Genomic DNA, 18,481 nt, shown 5'->3' with positions numbered 1-18,481 from the left:
CTAGAGATGTAAGGGTTTGCCTTATGCAATTCAACATTTTACATAGAGTCTACTGGACCCCTCTAGATTGTATAGGCTTGGTCTCAAAGACACACCCACCTGCTGGCAATGTCAATCAGAAGATGGAGACACAACCCATGTCTTTTGGGGATGTGTTAATTTGAGGATTCAGAATTTTATGTGTGAGGTATTGGGCTCTCTCTCTTTTTTTTTTTTTATTAAAAGTTTTTATTGATTCCATATAACACACACACACACACACACATATATATATATATATATAAATAATAATAATAAAAACAAAACAAAAACAAAACAGAATATTTGGAATCACATTATATTATTTACAATCCTTCCTCCCAAATATTAACCACCCCACCCCATCACCCAACACAAACAGATACCACAGTGGTCAAATACAACTGACAAAGACACACAAACAGAAAATAAAACAGAAGAAAATATTTAGATATACATTAAAAAAAGTATATGTTCAAAAACAAAAAGGCTAAAACATACAAATTTAAAACAACAGGTCTCCCTCCACTGCCCCTCCCTGAGAGCCCTCCAAAAAGGCCAAATAGCTGCCCCACCTCCTGATGAACATATCCGGGTTACCTAGCCTTCTATATGACAACTCTTCCCAAGCTGTCACCCTGCCCATCTCCATGCACCACTCACGAAACAAGAGGGCTCCAGCTGACTTCCATCCTCTAAGGATAACCTGTCTGCCCACCATAACACCGGCCAGGATCCAATTCTTCATGTACATATCTCCTACATCAATGACTGCCCCGTCACCCAAAATACAGAGCCTGGGGCAAAAGGAGATCCGAGTACCCAATACGTCACCCATAAAATTCTAGACCCTCAACCAGAACTCCTGTATCTTACGACACCCCCAAAAAACATGGGTGGTGTCTCCATCTTCTGAATGGCATCACCAGTAGGTGGGTGTGTCCTTAAGATCAAGCCTATACAATTTAGAAGGGGTCCAATAAAATCGATGTAGAATCTTAAATTGAAGAAATTTAAAGCTCTGTCCCCCAGACTCTGAATTAGCAGGGAGTAATACACTGATGCCTCATGACCTTTTCCAAAAGCAGTAATCACCACTCCCAGAGTATCTGCCGCACTAGGGGGGTGCGTGCCACTCCCAAAAACAGTGCAGAGTAGGTGCCGCAGCTGTAAATACTTATAAAATTGAGATCTGGGAATCCCAAAAAGTTGAACCAAATTTTCAAAAGGTCTCAATACTCCACTCTCATATAGGTTACCGAGTGAATTATCCCCCCTCACAATCCAATCTGACTAACAGAAAGGGGACTTAATGCATAGTTTAGGGTTCTGCCAGATGCTCAAGGCTACATTTAAATAAATATCCGAATTAAACACTCTGGACACTTTTGTCCATATCGTGTGTAAATGCAAAATAACGGGGTGTGACTTAACTTCTCCGATTAATTTGATCGAAAGGCTTTGCAGAGGCGAGATAGGGGCAAGAGCTTCCTTTTCAATACAAAACCAGGGAGGGGCTCTCTCAGGTGGAAGCGACCAATGAGCCAAATGTCTGAGACTGAATGCATCATATTAAAACAAAATCATGGGTAGGCCTAACCCACCTTTGTCAATCGGCCTGTGTAACTTATTGAAATTTAATATGGCACGCTTACCATTCCAAATGAAGGACTTCGCTATGCTATCAAATTGCTTGAAATAAGAGAGGGGGACATCTATAGGGAGAGATTGTAACAGGTAGTTGAATTTTGGAATACAATTCATTTTAATTACATTAACCTTCCCAATCATCGATAAGTGTAATGAAGCCCACCTGTCCACATCATTTGAAAACCTTTTTATTAAGGGATCAAAATTAACTCTGACTAAATCAGACAAATTTGCTGGAAATAAAATTCCCAAATACTTAATGCCCTGTTTGGGCCACTGGAAGGCGCCCGGTTGGAAGGCCGTTACTGGACAGTATGCTGTCAAAGCCAAAGCTTCGGATTTAGACCAATTGGCTTTGTATCCTGAAAACTAGGAAAAGGAATTAATAATTCTGTGGAGGCAAGGCATAGATCTAGTGGGGTCGGAGACGAATAAAAAATTATCATCTGCGTAAAGCAGAAGCTTATGCGCCACACCTCCCACAATCACCCCTGGAAAATCATCCTCCTTTTTTATCAAGGCTGCTAATGGTTCCAGGGCAAGACAGAACAATAATGGGGAAAGAGGGCAACCCTGCCGAGTGCCCCTATTCAGAGTAAAATAATCTGAAGTTAATCCATTTGTCTGTACCACTGCAACAGGGTGTCTATAAACTAAATTAATCCAACCAATAAATGTATTCCCGAACCCATACATTTCCAAAATCTTAAAAAGATAATCCCATTCTACCATATCAAACGCCTTTTCGGCTTCAAGTGAGATGGCAGCGACCAGAGACTGATCATTCGCTACTGACCACATGATATTAATGAGACGCCTGATGTTATCAGAAGTGCTGCGGCCCCGAATAAACCCCACCTGATCTATATGTATAAGAGATGTCATAACCTTACTTAATCGGTTAGCCAAAATTTTTGACAAAATTTTTACATCTAGTTGATCAGGGAGATTGGATGGTAACTTTTACACTCGCTTGGATCTTTGTCCTTTTTAAGAATCAGACTGATCTGGGCTTGTGTCATGGTTGGAGGAAGCTTTCCATTCTTTAATGATTCAGTATAAACTTCTAACACAAGTGGAGCCAGTTCTGTAGCATAGGATCTGAGATATTGGGATCTCAAATTTTATTTTGCCCCAGAATCTGTATTTTAGGTGATGGGGCAGTCATTAATATGGAGAATAAGCACATAAAAAAACTGGGTCCTAATTAGCATTATGATTGCCAGACAGAGAATTTTAAGGGGTTGGAAGTCAGCTGGAGCACCCCCATTTCAGGAATGGTGTTTGGAGATGGGCAGGGTAGCAGCTTTTGAAGAGGGGCATCCAGAAGACTGAGGAATTTAGACTTGTTTGTGGAGAAATGGGGCAAGTATCTGGCTTTTTTGAAGGGCTCTCAGGGAGGGACAGTGGAGAGAGAGGTGTAGTGGATGTGTGTGATTATTATATATTTTTTTTGTTTTTGTTTTTTTTGTTTGCTTGTGTGTCTATAATTATGTGACAACTGGGGTGTTGTTGGGGGATGGGGGACGGGGATTGTGAGGGTTAAATATTGATTCTATTTGTATATGTTTTGCTTTTCAGTGTTTAATAGATGAATCAATAAAAAAATGTTAATCACAACAACAACAAAAAATATGCACAGCAGAAAAGTGCATTTTTGAACTGGTGGAGGCAATATAGAGTATATCCTAGAGACCGCAAATTTGGTATGAGTACTATTCATACCCAGAAATTACTCTTCACTTTAAAACAACTTAAACACAATGAGAAACCAATACCTCATGCAACATTTGATACCATGACCTTATGAATTTAAGTCTTGTTGCACCGATTTAAGACCTTTTTAAGGCCTTAATTTGCAAAAGGGCAATTTAAGACTTTTTTAGACCTGCAGAAACTCTGCTATATTACTATGAGCTGCATGCATCATAAATCTAAAATAATAAGAAAAGGAAAAGCTGTTTAAAAATTATTTTAGATGGAGTATAGATGTCACACTGCAGGACATTACATGTGGTGAATGGAGTGAGCCGTTTGTTAAAAACAAATTTTATGGGCAAAATGGCAATAAAACTAAGTAATGCATGCCACAGTGGTCTTTAAAAGAGTTTAATTCCTAATACTTCAACATTTACATCTATGTGCTTCTTTTCATGAGTAGTTGTGGTTAATCTCTACAACATAATTTTTTATATTGGTGATTCCTCCCCCACACTCAGTCACCATGATGCAGAGGAGAAGAGAAGAGAAGAGATGTTGTGGCGAGCAGGGCAGGGCCGAGTGGCGTCTGGGCAGAGCGAGGCCGGGAAGATAAGTGGTGAATGAGGTCCACCTGTGTGCCACACCAGTCTCGCATTCCAGTGAGGGGCAGCGGCAGTAGTATTTAAGGAGAGGAGACAGGGCAGACGAGAGAGAGAGACGCACGAAGCTGTCTGTGTGTGTGTTTCTGCATGACATTGTGGTGGATGCTGCAAACCTTTTGTGTACTGCTGAAAAGCGGTGTCTTATTGTGTGTGACTGAAAAGTGCAACAATAAATGTTTACTTGTTTTGTCAAGCCGGCCCCAGCTTCCTCCTTTCCTTAATTGTTACAGATGTGTATGGGGATGTGTAGGTGTTTGTGATAGTACCCCTTTGTTGCATACAGTAAATGGAAAGATTATTGAAAATCTAGTGGTTTTACGGTATCATTGTGATCATTTTAACCAAATAAAGAAATAAATGCTACAAAATGCTCTAGAATAGTATATAGTCCATCAACCTTTTAATTTGTCCATCAATTGGAGGCAAGGCATCAGCTCAAACATGTCTAACTGGTGATGCCTTTCAAACATCAATCCTGCATGAGTTTGAGGTATTCCTTCTGGTGATTGTAAAGGCGTAGAAATACAGCATACTTCTTTCTGTAAAAGCTGTTGAGAGTTTTTAGAAGCAAATATAGGTTTCACTGGAACAAACAGATGAGCAAATTATCTCAACATCATTAGCACCATTTACATTGACATATTTAATCTTACCTTTCTAGCTCATTGTTAGGCCTGACAACATGTCCTATTTCGGTCATCTTCTCCATTGCTTCCTAAAAAAGAAGCAGAATATTTATTCAGAATGCTTGTGAAAAGGCTGCGCAGGTGCAGCTGCTCATGCGGTTATGTTGAGTGGTGTACCTGAATGGAGCTGTAGTCAGATGAGGCACAGGCTCCTAAAACAGCGGCTCCTACTAACACTGCCTCTCTCTCTGCCGGCAGCACAACAGGCAGACCTGTGCAAAGGTACAGCACAAGAAAATTAGAGGATCAGTTACCCAAAAATTACGATTCTGTCATCATTTACTCACCCTCACAGACCTGGAAAGACTCTTTATGCAGCTCTTTTCCATACAATCCAAATGACGTTTGAGTTACAATGATTTACATAGGACATCTGTGATTTCATGTAGTGATTCAGACAGCATTAGTATCTCTGTAGTTTTTACAAAGATGGGAGTGTCTATTCTGGATGTTAGCGTTATAGAATGTTGTGTGCATCACAAAACCCACTGAAACAAATAAGACTTCTATATACTATGTAATGTAATTAATAAAGGGCATGAATTAATGTGAGGATCAAACCTCTGTTTGAGTCTGTGATCAAACTCTCTTTATTGATTTAACCTTTGCCCAAAAGTTGGCAAAAAGCTCTAAATACACAATAACTTGGCACCTGGCAGTGCGAGTTACGTTATTTGAAGAAGGTCACAATAAATGAGAAGCGTTGTTAAAACATAATAGACTGTAATCACAGACTATTTCTCTGTGAGAAGAATTCTTTTCTCTGAAAGAGATTTCTCAGAGGTCCCCCGAGACACTAGGTAATTTGCACCCAAATTTTTACCAAGGTCGTGTAACCCTGTAAACTTTCAGTGAGAACAATAGACGATAAACACCATACGATGTGACATGCTTAAGCCCTATTCAGACAGCAATCGTTTCTCAAGGTGACATCTGTAAAAGTACATTTTCATGGCTCCTCTGTGATAAAACTCATGCGTTTGGATGACAATTAAATCATGGGGGACGAGTGTGACTTTTTGTCGATCACATGATTGCAGTTGCACTTGTTATATGGAAAATTCTTCAATCCACAAACTGTGTCCTCTGTATTTGCATTGAAATATATTTGGAATTACGCTAAACTGAATTTTTTTTTTTTTTTAAAGCATGAAGGAAGCACTGCAAAGTGCTGCGGACATTTACACGTGTACATTTTCACATACAGAACAAGCCAAAATTCTTGCGAAGAGCAATTAAACGAATCAAGAAACTGTAGGGATGAGACTGTTTATCAACGTAGCCAAATAAATCTGTCAATGGGGGTTTGCATGTTTGTCACCTGCATCACCTCAGTTGCGCCGCTTGTGCACTCTCTCCTAAGCGCACGAAAGGAGATATAGAAGCCGCACAAATCAAGGACAGTAAAGATAGTTCAAATGAAATTTGAGGAGCTATGGTAAAAATGGTTTTCTTATGTTTTATCTATCAAAATGACGGACACCATTTGGAATTATCTATCAGTGTTTAAAAAGTGGAGGTGGAAATTAAATCTTTTAAATAAGATAGACATTAACTCTGCAACTTTTCTGGGACTACTCGACCCGTATAAATGAGTAGTCATGCAAGCCTGATGTATAAAAGTTTTTAGTAAATGTTTCTACATTAAAATGTGATATATTATAATTTTATTACATTGCTGCCATAATAATGGACCATTTCAAAAGTTTACGTGATCTGGCTCTCGTTTTTCTTTCCCTTCCACTTAAGAGTTCCCACTCACTGTGGTGGAGTGGCGATAGAATTGTATTATTATGAATTATTTCAAACATTTCTGTTACACAATCCTCCAACTTTCACAACTGTCCATTACTGCCAGAGCTGTTACCATGCACAGCACAGCAACGTATGGCACTTAGCAGTGGTCAAAAAGGATTTCCAAAACGGCTTTTAGATTATAAACTCAGAGATATGGATTTGGATGGTAATTAAATGAACACATGACCTTGGTGTTTGTCAAAAAACAGTAGGTAGTTTGGCCGGGAATTTACTAGTGGGAGGTGGGAGAAAAACACAGACATTTCGGATTCGGATGGCATTAAAATCACTGACTATCCCCTGTAAATGCTGGAATTACCTCACGTCCCCATGTAAAATAACTGCCGTCCGAATAGGGCTTTAGAAAAGTTTTCACAGGTCAGTGATGCACAAATGAAAGTTAGCCACACAGTTTAACCACTACAGTCAGTTAAATGGTAAGTGACTCACCCGTGGTGTTGGCATGAGTGTGCACGAACAGAGCGTTCTTGCTGAGCCCACCGCAGAGGAAGAGGGTTGTGATGTCATGTCCTGCCTCTTTCATGGCATCAATGATGTGTCTTGTGCCAAACTTTATAAAATAGAGTGAGAATAGAATTAGTCACGCAGGATGTTTCCTTAGATAAATTGCATACGCATTTCAGATATTTGTGTATGTGTCTTACAGCAATTGCTTGCAGAGTTGCAAGATACAGCAGGGCCAAGTCATCCAAAGTTTGTGATAAAGTGAGACCAACAACCTGAGAAAACCCATCAAGTCAATATTAATCAAACTAAATAATTACACACTACTTTTATAAATACTTTAAAAAGTAATAAGATATTTTGTATGAAAACAGGTCTCAGTCACATTCACTCCAAAATCAAAAAAGAAGAAAAAAATTAATTATATTTTGCATAAAGAAATGGAGCCCATTTTTACCATTAAGATTATAATTTTTTTTTTTTTTTTTTTTTTAAGATAAAATTTTTTATTGGTTGCTCCTCAAGCATTACACATAACAAAACAAAACATTCATGAACAGAGTCAACCACTATCCTCCTTAAACCCCATTATTTCCCTTCCCCCACCCAATCCCCAACCCCACCCCCCAACAAACATTCCTGTGACCAAGCCAGAGTACACACACAAAATAAAAATAATAAATAAATAAACAGTGAGGATGTTTTAAAAAATAATGCCATAAATAGTTTTGTAGTGCGCCACGTTCAGGAGCAGGTTTGGTTATTAGCATTAATTAATAATTATCAAAGATAATTATTCATTATTAAAATCAATAGAACATTGATGAGAATCAATGTTAGCTTTTTTAATCCTTTAAATCAACAATTATCAAAGATAATCATTAATTATTAACATCGATGAAACATTGATTAAAATTAACACTAGCTTATTGATCCTTCAAATTCAACAATCATCAAAGATAATTATCAATTATCAAAAATCAATAGAATATTAATAAGGAATAATATCGCCGGGGCACCACCCTGGAATCAGGGACTAATAACCAGATAGTATGACAGTCTCAATATTAGATTGTTCTCTTAGGAAAATCAACATCCGAAGAATATCGACCTTCGAAAAGAAACAAAGAAGGCTTGAACCCGAGCACTGACATCCCCTGTCAGCATTTGACACAGGTGTATGCAAAACAAACCAAAACACTTCTCTTTGAAATATAACAAAGTTTATTTATGCAGTAATATCAATTAATAATCAATACAATGCAGTCAATAAACTTCCGACTTACAACTACAAACTAAACAGCGACATGATTAGATATGGTAACCAAAATAATCCTATAACACATGAGAGGAAGGTGTGTGTGTGTGTGTGTGTGTGTGAAAGAGAATGGGTATGTGTGCATGTGTAAGGAGTGACATGCACAAAATGGCGGACGTGACTCTTGTGGAGAGTACGTCACGCGAGATTTCCGGCCAGAGAATATGGCCACGAATGTGGGCAGAGAGAAGCCGGTTAATGGCATCTGCCCGTTTACCGCATGTCTCCGCTTGTACGATAACTTAGGGACAAAGCTGAGCTTTATCACGAAGTTATCTACTAGCCAAAAGTGTGTGCGAGAATGTTTGTGAGGGGTCGCATGTGTGTGTGTGGGTGTGTGTGGTTAGTACGAGAGAGAGAATAAAGTGGCGGCACCAAAGCCGGTTTCGCGATCGTGGGAGAGAAAGCAGCTGTTAGTTTTCACTCAGAGACGCGGTGGATGGCTTGTAAACCGTCCCGTGGTCTTTGGTTCATTAATGGATAAACTCAGTGTGCCGGTCTCACCCGCGATGGCGGAAATACACAACAGTCCAATGTGGTTGGACTACAACACAGCAGATCTCATTCGTGATAACAGTACATTACAGTAATACCTTGAGTATTATTAGCAGCAATGAGCGGACTCGGCAGTCCGTAACTGTACAAGCAATAACGCACTATAATATTCTATCTCTGCCCAGACGTAAACCTCTTACTTGAATTGTATGTGGACGCAGGTAGAATATGTGTTCATCCGTCCTTTATCTCCGACTCGGTTCCTCGAGGCTCGGGTGATGACGGGAGGCCGTTTCCTCGCTCTGTCGTGGGCGGTACGGCTGCTGATTCTCGGCGGGCTGGCGGAGAAATCAGCGACGTCAACTTGATTGAAGCTGGAAGATAAATCTTTTTCTCTTCACTTCTGCATGCAAACAGATGAAGATGCGGATTGCTCGGTGATCTCCTTCGGATCCGTTAGAGTGTTCGGTGGAACACAGAGTAATCTCAACTCGTCCAGCGAGATGGAGATTGTATGGCCACAGTTTCAAGTCAGATGTTACTTCCTTGTGCCATGAGGCTACACCTGAGAGTAGCGATGAGCCGCGTCTACACACGGAGAGCAAAGTTGCTGGAAGCAATTCCCGGAAGCATCTCAGAGGTATTTCTACTCCTGATGATGTCATGGTTGAGGGGTGTTCTGTTGTGTGCCTCATCCAATAGGAGTTGAGAGTTCGATTCTTTAGTGAGCAAGGCTTCATGGGATTTGTAGTCTGTTTTGGACTCCCTGTGTTTGATTTTGGCTGTGTCTGTGGGCCTCAGTCAGACTTTTATGACTGTTAGGCCTGCCTTTGTCTTCTATCTGAATACATGAGGCCCAACAGTTTTCACTTTTAACTTAACATCATACAATGTCCAGTAAACATAATAAGCTAAATCAATATTTGGTGTGACCACCTTTTCCTTCAAAACATCACCAATTCCCCTAGGTACACCTAGACACAGTTTTTCTTGGTTGTTGGCAGATAGGATGTTCCAAGCTTCTTGGAGAAAATTTTTTTTAGAATCCAAGCCCACACTCCCTCCTCCAATACCAAGTTTAAATCTTTCTCCCATAATCACTTGAGAGAAGTTGAAGCTCCGTCCCCCAGACTCTGAATTTGCATGGAGTAATACTCTGATGCCTCATGGCCTTTTCCAAAAGCAGTAATCACCACTTCCAGAGTGTCTGCCACTTTACGGGGGTGTATGCTACTCCCCAAAATAGTACAAAGCAGATGGTGCAGCTGTAAATACCTACAGAATTGAGACTTGGGGATCCCAAAATGTTGAACCATATTTTCAAAGGATCTCAACACTCCACTCTTATATAGGTCACAAGCGTATTAACCCCCCTCATAATCCAGTCTGATCAGCAGAAAGGGGACTTATTAATACATAATTTAGGGTTCAGCCATATGCTTGAGGTAACATTTAAATAAATGTCCGAATTAAACACTCTGGACACTTTTGTCCATACCGAGTGCAAATGCGAGATAACGGGGTGTAACTTAACCTCTAAGGTTAGTTTGATAGAAAGGCTGTGCAATGGTGAAATAGGGGTAAGAATGTCCTGTTCAAAACAAAACCAGGGAGGGGCTCCCTCAGGTGGAAGCGACCAATGAGCCAAATTTCTGAGACCGAATGCATAATAATAAAACTAAATCTTGGGTAGGCCTAGCCCACCTTTGTCAATCAGTTTATGTAATTTACTGAAATGTAATCTGGGACGTTTACCATTCCAAATGAAGGACTTCGCTATGCTATCAAATTGCTTGAAATAAGAGAGGGGGACATCTACAGGGAGAGATTGTAGCAGGTAGTTAAATTTTGGAACACAATTCATTTTAATAACATTACCCTTCCCAATCATCGATAAATGTTATGAAGCCCACCTGTCCACATCGCTCGAAAACCTTTTTATTAAGGGGTCAAAATTAACTCTAAATAAATCAGACAAATTTGCTAGGAATAAAATTCCCAAATACTTAATGCAATGATTGGGCCACTGGAAGGCACCCGGCTGGAAAGCCGTTACTGGGCAGTATGCTGTCAGAGCCAAATCTTCGGATTTAGACCAATTGACTTTGTATCATGAGAACTTAGAAAAGGAATTAATAATTCCGTGGAGGCAAGGCATAGATCTAGTAGGGTCGGAGACAAATAATGAAATATCATCTGCGTAAAGCAAAAGCTTATGCGCCATGCCTCCCGCCACCACCCCTGGAAAATCCTCCTCCTTTCTTAGCGCAGCTGCTAATGGTTCCAGGGCCAGACAGAACAATAAGGGGTAAAGAGGGCAACCTTGCCGGGTGCCCCTATTCAGAGTAAAATCATCTTAAATTAATCCATTTGTTTGTAACGCTGCTACAGGGTGTCTATAAAGTAACTTGATCCAACCAATAAATGTACTCCTGAACCCATACATTACCAAAATCTTAAAAAGATAATCCAATTCTACCATATCAAACGCCTTTTCGGTGTCAGGTGAGATGGCAGCGACCAGAGTCTGATCATTCGCCACTACCCACATAATGGCCCCGAATAAACCCCACCTGATCTATATGTATAAGAGATGTCATAACTTGATCGTTTAGCCAGAATTTTTGACAATATTTTTACGTCTAGCTGGATAAGCGAAATTGGATGGTAACTCTTACACTCACTTAGATCTTTGTCCTTTTTAAGAATCAGACTGATCCGGGCTTGTGTCATGGTTGGCGGAAGCTTTCCATTCTTTAATGATTCCGTATAAACTTCTAACACAAGTGGAGCCAGTTCTGTAGCATAAGATCTAAAAAATTCAGCGGCAAAGCCATATGGCCCCGGATAATTACCTCGCCAAGCTCCTCCAAGTTTATCTCAAATCCACCTTCTGCGACAAAACAGTATTATATCTGTATTTCAATCGGGTCAATTCTCTGAGGCCATCAGATGACATTCGGTGCTTCATCTCTGCCTCGGCATTTTTAATATTGCCTTCCAACTCCACGAGTTCTTATGCTTTGTATCTTTTGATGAATGAGGCATACTGTATGATCCAGCCCCTGAGAACCACCTTAAGTGCCTCCCAAGCCACGCCCACAGAGGATACTGAGGACCAGTTGGTCTCCATATAAACATTGATTTCAGCCTTTAATATTTGTTGGAAATCAGGATTTTGCAGAAGGGATACATTAAAGCACCAACTATATGATTTATTTTTCTCCATATGTGGCAACACCTCAACACACCAGGGCATGATCTAAGACTAAGATGTTTCCAATTGTGCAATCAACAACAGATGAAATGAGGGACTTGGATATCTAAAAAAAAATCTATTCTAGAATAGATCTTATGGACTGATGAAAAAAATGTATAGTCCCTACCAGATGGGTTCAAGTCTCTAAATATCTGTAAGACCAAGATTTTTACACATCCTGTCAAGCATCAATGTTGCTCTAGGAGGCTTACACACTTTTGCTTCACTATGATCAAGGACTGAGTCCATCAAAAGATTAAAGTCTCCTCCCAAAATTATATCGTGAGGGGTGCCAGCGGCTTGCAACATCCCTTCAAGATCTATAAAAAAGCCCTGATCATCAAAGTTAGGTGCGTAAATATTAGCCAAAATCAACCTTTACCCCTGAATTTCTGCTAAAACAATAATGACTCTTCCTAATTTATCTTTACTCTGTTTGAGACATTTTAATTGTAGATGTTTACTTATCAATGTAATGACTTCCCTGCTCTTACTTGACCCAGCACTGAAGAAAACATGCCCACCCCATATTTTCCCAAATTATTCAGCTTCTTGCAGGGAAAGATGTGTTTCTTGAAGAAACACTATATCATATTTCTTTCGTTTAAGAAAAGAAATAACCTTCCTTCTTTTTATTGGGAGCCCCAACCCATTCACATTCCACGTGGAGAGAGACAATCCACTCATATTAACATTTGACATTTTGACATATTAGAAAAAATAGATTGTGTGTCAAAAACTAAATTATAAAGACCACATTCCAACATTAGTGCAATAATCAAACCCTGAACTTCCCCCAGAACCAAACAAACAGAAAAAAGAAAAACGTGTGCACATGACAGCGCCAACTGTCCATCCCTCTAAACTCAAACAGTCCATATACGCTTACGACAGTCCCCGCGACAACTTTGCTGGTGTTTCTATACAGATAGCAGAAGAAAATCTATAAAACAAACTCCAGCCAATTGGCAGAATAAACACAAAGAACATGTAGATTCTTCCGCATGTCCCGAAGGTGTGTTCCTCCACAAAACAAACTCCAGCCTCTAGTGGAACCAGCACACACACACACACACACGCACAAAAAAAAAACCTGTTCAGTTTCCTCGGACAGCCGGCTGTTACATGAGTGCAGCACATGACCTAATCCTTCCAATGTCCTGCAAGAAATACTCCACAAAACAAACTCCAGCCAATAGGAGGCACAAGCACAAAGAACATGCAGATTCATCCACAAACTGTCCCGAAGGAGTGTTACTACACAAAACAAACTCCAGCCGCTAGGTGGAACCCGCACAAAAAGAAACAAAAAAGGTGCCCAGTTTCCTCGAACAGTCAAGTGAATGTTCAGTGAGTCAGGTCCACTCGGCTGCAAAGCGAACGCCACACAATGACTTTCTCATTCCACTGACTTTATGAAGGACAATGCTTGTTGAGGACAAGTAAATACTTTGCAGCCATCCTTAGCATCTATTTTCAACCTGGCCGGGAACATCAGTGCAAAAGCGACCCTCCGTCGATGCAAGAGTTTCTTGAAGGAGTGTTATTCCACAAAACAAACTAAAGCCGCTACGTGGAACCAGCACAAAAAGAAACAAAAAAGGCATTAAGCTTCCTCGGACAGTCGAGTGAATGTTCAGTGAGTCAGGCTCACTTGGCTGCAACGTGAGAGTCACACCATGACCTACTCATTCCATTGACATTATGAAGGACATCTCTTGCTGTGGGCATGTAAATATTTTGCGGCCATCCTTAGTATCTATTCTAAATTTGGCCGGGAACATCAGTGCAAAAGCGACCTTCCGCTGATGTAAGAGTTTCTTGCATTCCTTGAATCGATCATGTTTTTCTCGTCGAATTCGCAAAGTCTGGGAACAAGAAAATGTTGTGGTTCTTCCAAGAATGCCTTCCTTTGTTCCTTGCCTCGCGTAACACGTCTTTATCGGATGATCTGAGAAATTTGGCCAGAATTGATTGGGGCCTGTCTCCCTCAGCGGATCTCTGAGCAAGAACCCTGTGAGCTTGCTCGATTTCCAGCTTATGGCCTGTTAAGTTGATCAGACTCGGAAAGAGCTCGTCCAGAAATTCCACCATATTCTGATCCTCTTCTCGCTCGAGAATTCCAACAATTTGGATGTTGTTTCACCGGTTACGATTCTCAAGATCTTCCAAACCTTTCCCAAGCGCGTTCCAAGTCCACCTCTGTCGCTAGCGGATTAGCAGCTAATTCCCTCTCCGATGACTCCAGATAATCGATCGACATCCGACACTCTTGTAACCAACTCAGTGAATTGTGTCTCCATGGCAGTGATCGATCGACATATTACAGCAAGATCCTCCAAATCAGCAATGACCTTCCTCAGCATTGCCATCATGCTCAGTAGTTGATGCTGAATCTTTTCCACCGCACTGTCCTAATTGAGTCCCGGGCTCGAGGCCTCCGGAGAGGCTTCAGCTTGAGCACGTAAGTGTTTTTTAATGTCTCCAGAGCCCGAGGATTTTGAATTCTTTGACATACTGTCTTCCTAGAAAAGTTAAGAATCAGGGTGTATCGAATCTCACTGGTTTATGACATAAAAAGTATTAAAACCAGCAAAGTGCGCAGATCTCGCTATTCACACGTCCGAACCTTGCATGGCATCACGTGACTCCCCCCGAAATTTTAATTTTAATTTGACAGCCCTAATACTGATATTTCTATAAAAACAATTTTTTTGCCGATTTCTTGGGATAAAATGGGTAATTTAAAATATGATTTTTAGTCATTATTCAAGTCATTATTATTATTATTATTTATTTATTTATTTTAAACCTAAACAGAAAATTATTAGACTTCTGTTTTGTTTACCCTTAAAAAAATACCATGGTATTTAGTTAAACCATAGTTACCACACAATTAACCATGGTTACTACTACAATATTACTGACAAACAAACAAACAAACATACATGGTTACTATAATATCACTTTAGTAAAACCATGATTAACTATTTTTTTAATTACTTATTAACAACTCCACACAAACTCATTATAAGAAATGTCATCTTTAGATATGTTATTTTAGCGTGAATTTACTCCAGAAGCTGTTTCTCTGCTATTCTATCATTAGCTCTACAAGGCACTGATCCCTCTTGTTTGAACAAGCCTTGTGACGGCGCAAGCACTTGTCTGCTTGTGTCTTTCAGCATGCATGTTAAGATGTGCGGAAGAAGAAATAGTTCCAATCCTGCACAAGTATTTGCTAATATAGCCTAATCCTTTTTATTTCACTTTGAAGCTTATGATTATTCTTCATGTTCATTGTAATCAAATAACAATATCCGCAGTTTTTAAAAATAAACGTTAGAACTGATATTTTTGGGTGAGGATCTATATTTTTGATACAACATCAGTATCGGAAGTATTGATACTTTAGGATCGATCCGCCCATCCCTAGTTGTCAGTTGTCAACCCTAATTACTGATCACAATTAGCAATTCAACAAACATTTTACTTTTTAAAGTATTTCAAAGGCATGGTTACATTTTACAGAGACATTAGAATTAACATCAAATTATGAAAACTTATAAAAGGTATCTACTAATATGAGCAATTATTGTAAAGCAAAGTGGTTTCAAAAAGTCATTTTGTTCATCACCATGCCCTTTAATGTCTGGTCAGCCAGTGGTGAGCGGTTGCCATGGAAATCAGGCCACACATGCAGGCCGGCTGTCAGCTGCTCCACGTGTGTTGCGTCTGTGGCCATTTGTTCCAGGTGGAAGTTCAGATATGAGTAAATGTGTTTCCCACTGGCAAAGGACACAACAGAACTTAAAGACTAGTGATATTGAACTGAATATGAAATAACTGTCAGAAGTGATCACAGAGAAAAGCACCTTGAATCCGCCTGCTCTTTTAACTGTGTGTAAGCTGTATGTCCTTTTACCATATGGTCAACCTGATGTAAAAGACAAAATCGGTAGATGTGAAAACTGACAAATACCATGATGGGTTTGGTCCTCTATACATATCATGGTTTATGCTAGTGGAATAAATATATCCCATATAAGTAAACCATCTTTATATCTTTATTGTTAGCCTTTACTGTAATGTGTTACACTGATCATAACAATATATTTGTTTTTATTTAGTACTGCCTGCCACCTGCCTCTCTGCTGTCTGTCTATCGATTTACAGCAGTGTTTCCAAACATTTTTTTCTGCCACAGCACACTTTTTACGACTAAAAAATTCTACAGCACACCACTATCCCACATAGGCTAACCATCGTCAATATTTTTCTTTTTCAAGAACTTGTCCATGTTTTCTGTCCATCTTAGTAACATGTTTACTTGTAATGTTTGAAATTCGGCTATGCAAAAAAAACAAAAAAACAAGTCACATAGGTAGGCTACGTTGTGTGAGGTCACAGGTGGCAAGAGCGCTAAATGGGTTATGAAAAACAACAAATTTGCTTCTCTTCTAATTTGCAGATTTGTTCTTGCAATACCACAACAAATTACAGGGATGCAAACTCATGAGGGGTGAAAAAGGTAAGACAATCACCGGTCCACAAACATTTTTTCCGGGGATATTTTTTTTTTTAAGAATAAGCTAAAAGCACCAATTCCAGCTATTTTAGTGATTCAAGTTTATTCAAGTTTATAATTGTGCAGAATTAGCTGCAAAATAAAGAGTATTTTGGTGAGGATTGCTTCTGTTTCACAAATTTGTTCAATTTTATTAACTGATTAGTTCAGTGACCCCTTCTGGAAATGTCACTAGGTGGCAACAAATGAGCATCTTATGTGCTATGAGCGAGTCAGTGAATCATTTTGAGTTGTTCATGACCGAAATCAACCAAGAGACTTTATAGTGTTTAAGCATAAAAAGAACAAAGCAGATCTATAGTCTTCCTTCAGTCTGAGCATTATTTTTCAACCAAAAAGACAACAACAATAGTCTAATAATAGTGAGTTTCAATAAAGTCCTTACCTTCTCCTTTATTAAAACTTGCATGGCTACAAATAAACTGACTTCAGTATAAGAATTATAAACACAAAGCAGACCTACAGTATTATTTTCCTACAGTAGCCTATTTAAACTGCTGAGCATGGCTTTTATCAGAAAAGACCACAATAATAGACAAATAATAATAATTTTGAGTTTCAATAATGTTCTTTCGTCATTGTAAAGTGTATTTCACATGAGTTGAGTCGAGGCGTCAATGCTCCGTACAACGCCAGCGTCAAGCGGCGCATTGCCCTCCACATGACAAGAGTTGCAGAAAGCGTCACAGAGGGGCGATTTTACTAGTTTGCCATGTAAAAATGCGGGAGGTGTGCACAATAAACATTGAAAACATGTATTTGGAAGAGAGAAAAAAGCTTGCAGTTGCTTTGATAGCAGAAAGAAATAAAAGGACTCGTTTATGTTTAGGTCTAAGCGTTTTCTTGGTGAATTTAAATTAGTTCAATAACTGGGGTCTCTGATATTCATAAACAATAAGGTAATATTTAATTAAAAGAAATTATGAGACATTTAATGTCTCTTCACAAATCTGGACAGTTTTTAAATATTTCTTGTTGCTTAGTACTCTCAAAAACATTATTGGTGAAGCAAAAACGTGTGTGTGGAAAACACTTTGGTGTAAAGTGGTGTCACTTCATAGACTTCAATGTATTTATTCTGCAGCGCTGACGCAAGTCATGTGAAAGACCCTTAACCCATCAGTCACTTTTGCACATTAATCATTGCTCTTCACAATCACAAAAGTGATCGATTATGGTCTCAAAATGGCGAATTTCTCAGAAAGGTGAGGAGTTTGGATCCCTGAAATTTTTTTTCATGGATTTATTTATTCTGTGGAATTTGTTAATTTTCCACAGCACACCTGACAATCTTTCACGCAGTGGTTGGGAAACAATGATCTACAGTATGACTACTGAATCTAAAGCTATCTGCCAAGTTTCAAACCAATATCTTTAACTTTAAAATGCAGTTTAACTGTGAAATCCTCAGGACTGACCAGTCTTCCAGTTGCACTCTGGCCTCCCTCATTTAGCCATAATCCTGGCAGCATGGCGGACAGATACGGGCCCCAGACCCCAGGAACAAACAGCGCCTGAGTGCTCACCTGAGAAATACAGTTACATATCAGACACACACTGTGATTCAGACTCATACTTTCCTAATTAAATGATAGTGTGTTATATCAAAAGACTGTGATGAAGCTTACAGCCATGTGACATGAAGATGTTCCACATATAATAGCCATACGTGATGTGATTGGTTGCTTTTCACAAGGCAGGTGGTGCCCCCTCAAGTCTGCTCCAATGACCCCTAAACATGTCAATAACAGACAGAATTACATTATACAATCATATTAGAGATAATATTTGTTAATCAGGATAAGGTATTCACAGGTAAATTAGCTTACTTATTCAATGTAT

General features: G+C 39.4%; 1 protein-coding gene across 5 annotated transcripts in view; it reads right to left on the bottom strand.

Annotated features, from left to right (window-relative positions):
• Positions 1–211: 211 nt before the first annotated feature.
• fggy (FGGY carbohydrate kinase domain containing) overlaps positions 212–18,481 on the bottom strand; it is a 44,412-nt gene continuing 26,142 nt past the window's right edge. Inside the window, exons 2-10 of one of the 5 annotated variants that reach the window (XM_051697613.1) lie at positions 18,268–18,371; positions 18,058–18,165; positions 15,927–15,988; positions 15,689–15,839; positions 7,180–7,254; positions 6,965–7,085; positions 4,835–4,929; positions 4,685–4,746; positions 212–4,579 (exon numbers count right to left, since the gene is read on the bottom strand). In XM_051697613.1, the coding sequence (XP_051553573.1) occupies positions 4,501–4,579; positions 4,685–4,746; positions 4,835–4,929; positions 6,965–7,085; positions 7,180–7,254; positions 15,689–15,839; positions 15,927–15,988; positions 18,058–18,165; positions 18,268–18,306 (792 nt within the window). In that variant the 5' untranslated portion in view covers positions 18,307–18,371 and the 3' untranslated portion in view covers positions 212–4,500. Of the gene's footprint in view, positions 4,615–4,684; positions 4,747–4,834; positions 4,930–6,964; positions 7,086–7,179; positions 7,255–15,688; positions 15,840–15,926; positions 15,989–18,057; positions 18,166–18,267; positions 18,372–18,481 lie in introns of all 5 variants that reach the window. The other 4 variants (XM_051697610.1, XM_051697609.1, XM_051697611.1 and 1 more) reach the window with 4 other exon arrangements.

The sequence above is a fragment of the Myxocyprinus asiaticus genome, chromosome 5, assembly GCF_019703515.2.
Source record: "Myxocyprinus asiaticus isolate MX2 ecotype Aquarium Trade chromosome 5, UBuf_Myxa_2, whole genome shotgun sequence".
Classification (NCBI taxonomy): domain Eukaryota; kingdom Metazoa; phylum Chordata; class Actinopteri; order Cypriniformes; family Catostomidae; genus Myxocyprinus; species Myxocyprinus asiaticus.
This window is presented reverse-complemented; position numbering and strand designations above follow the sequence as displayed.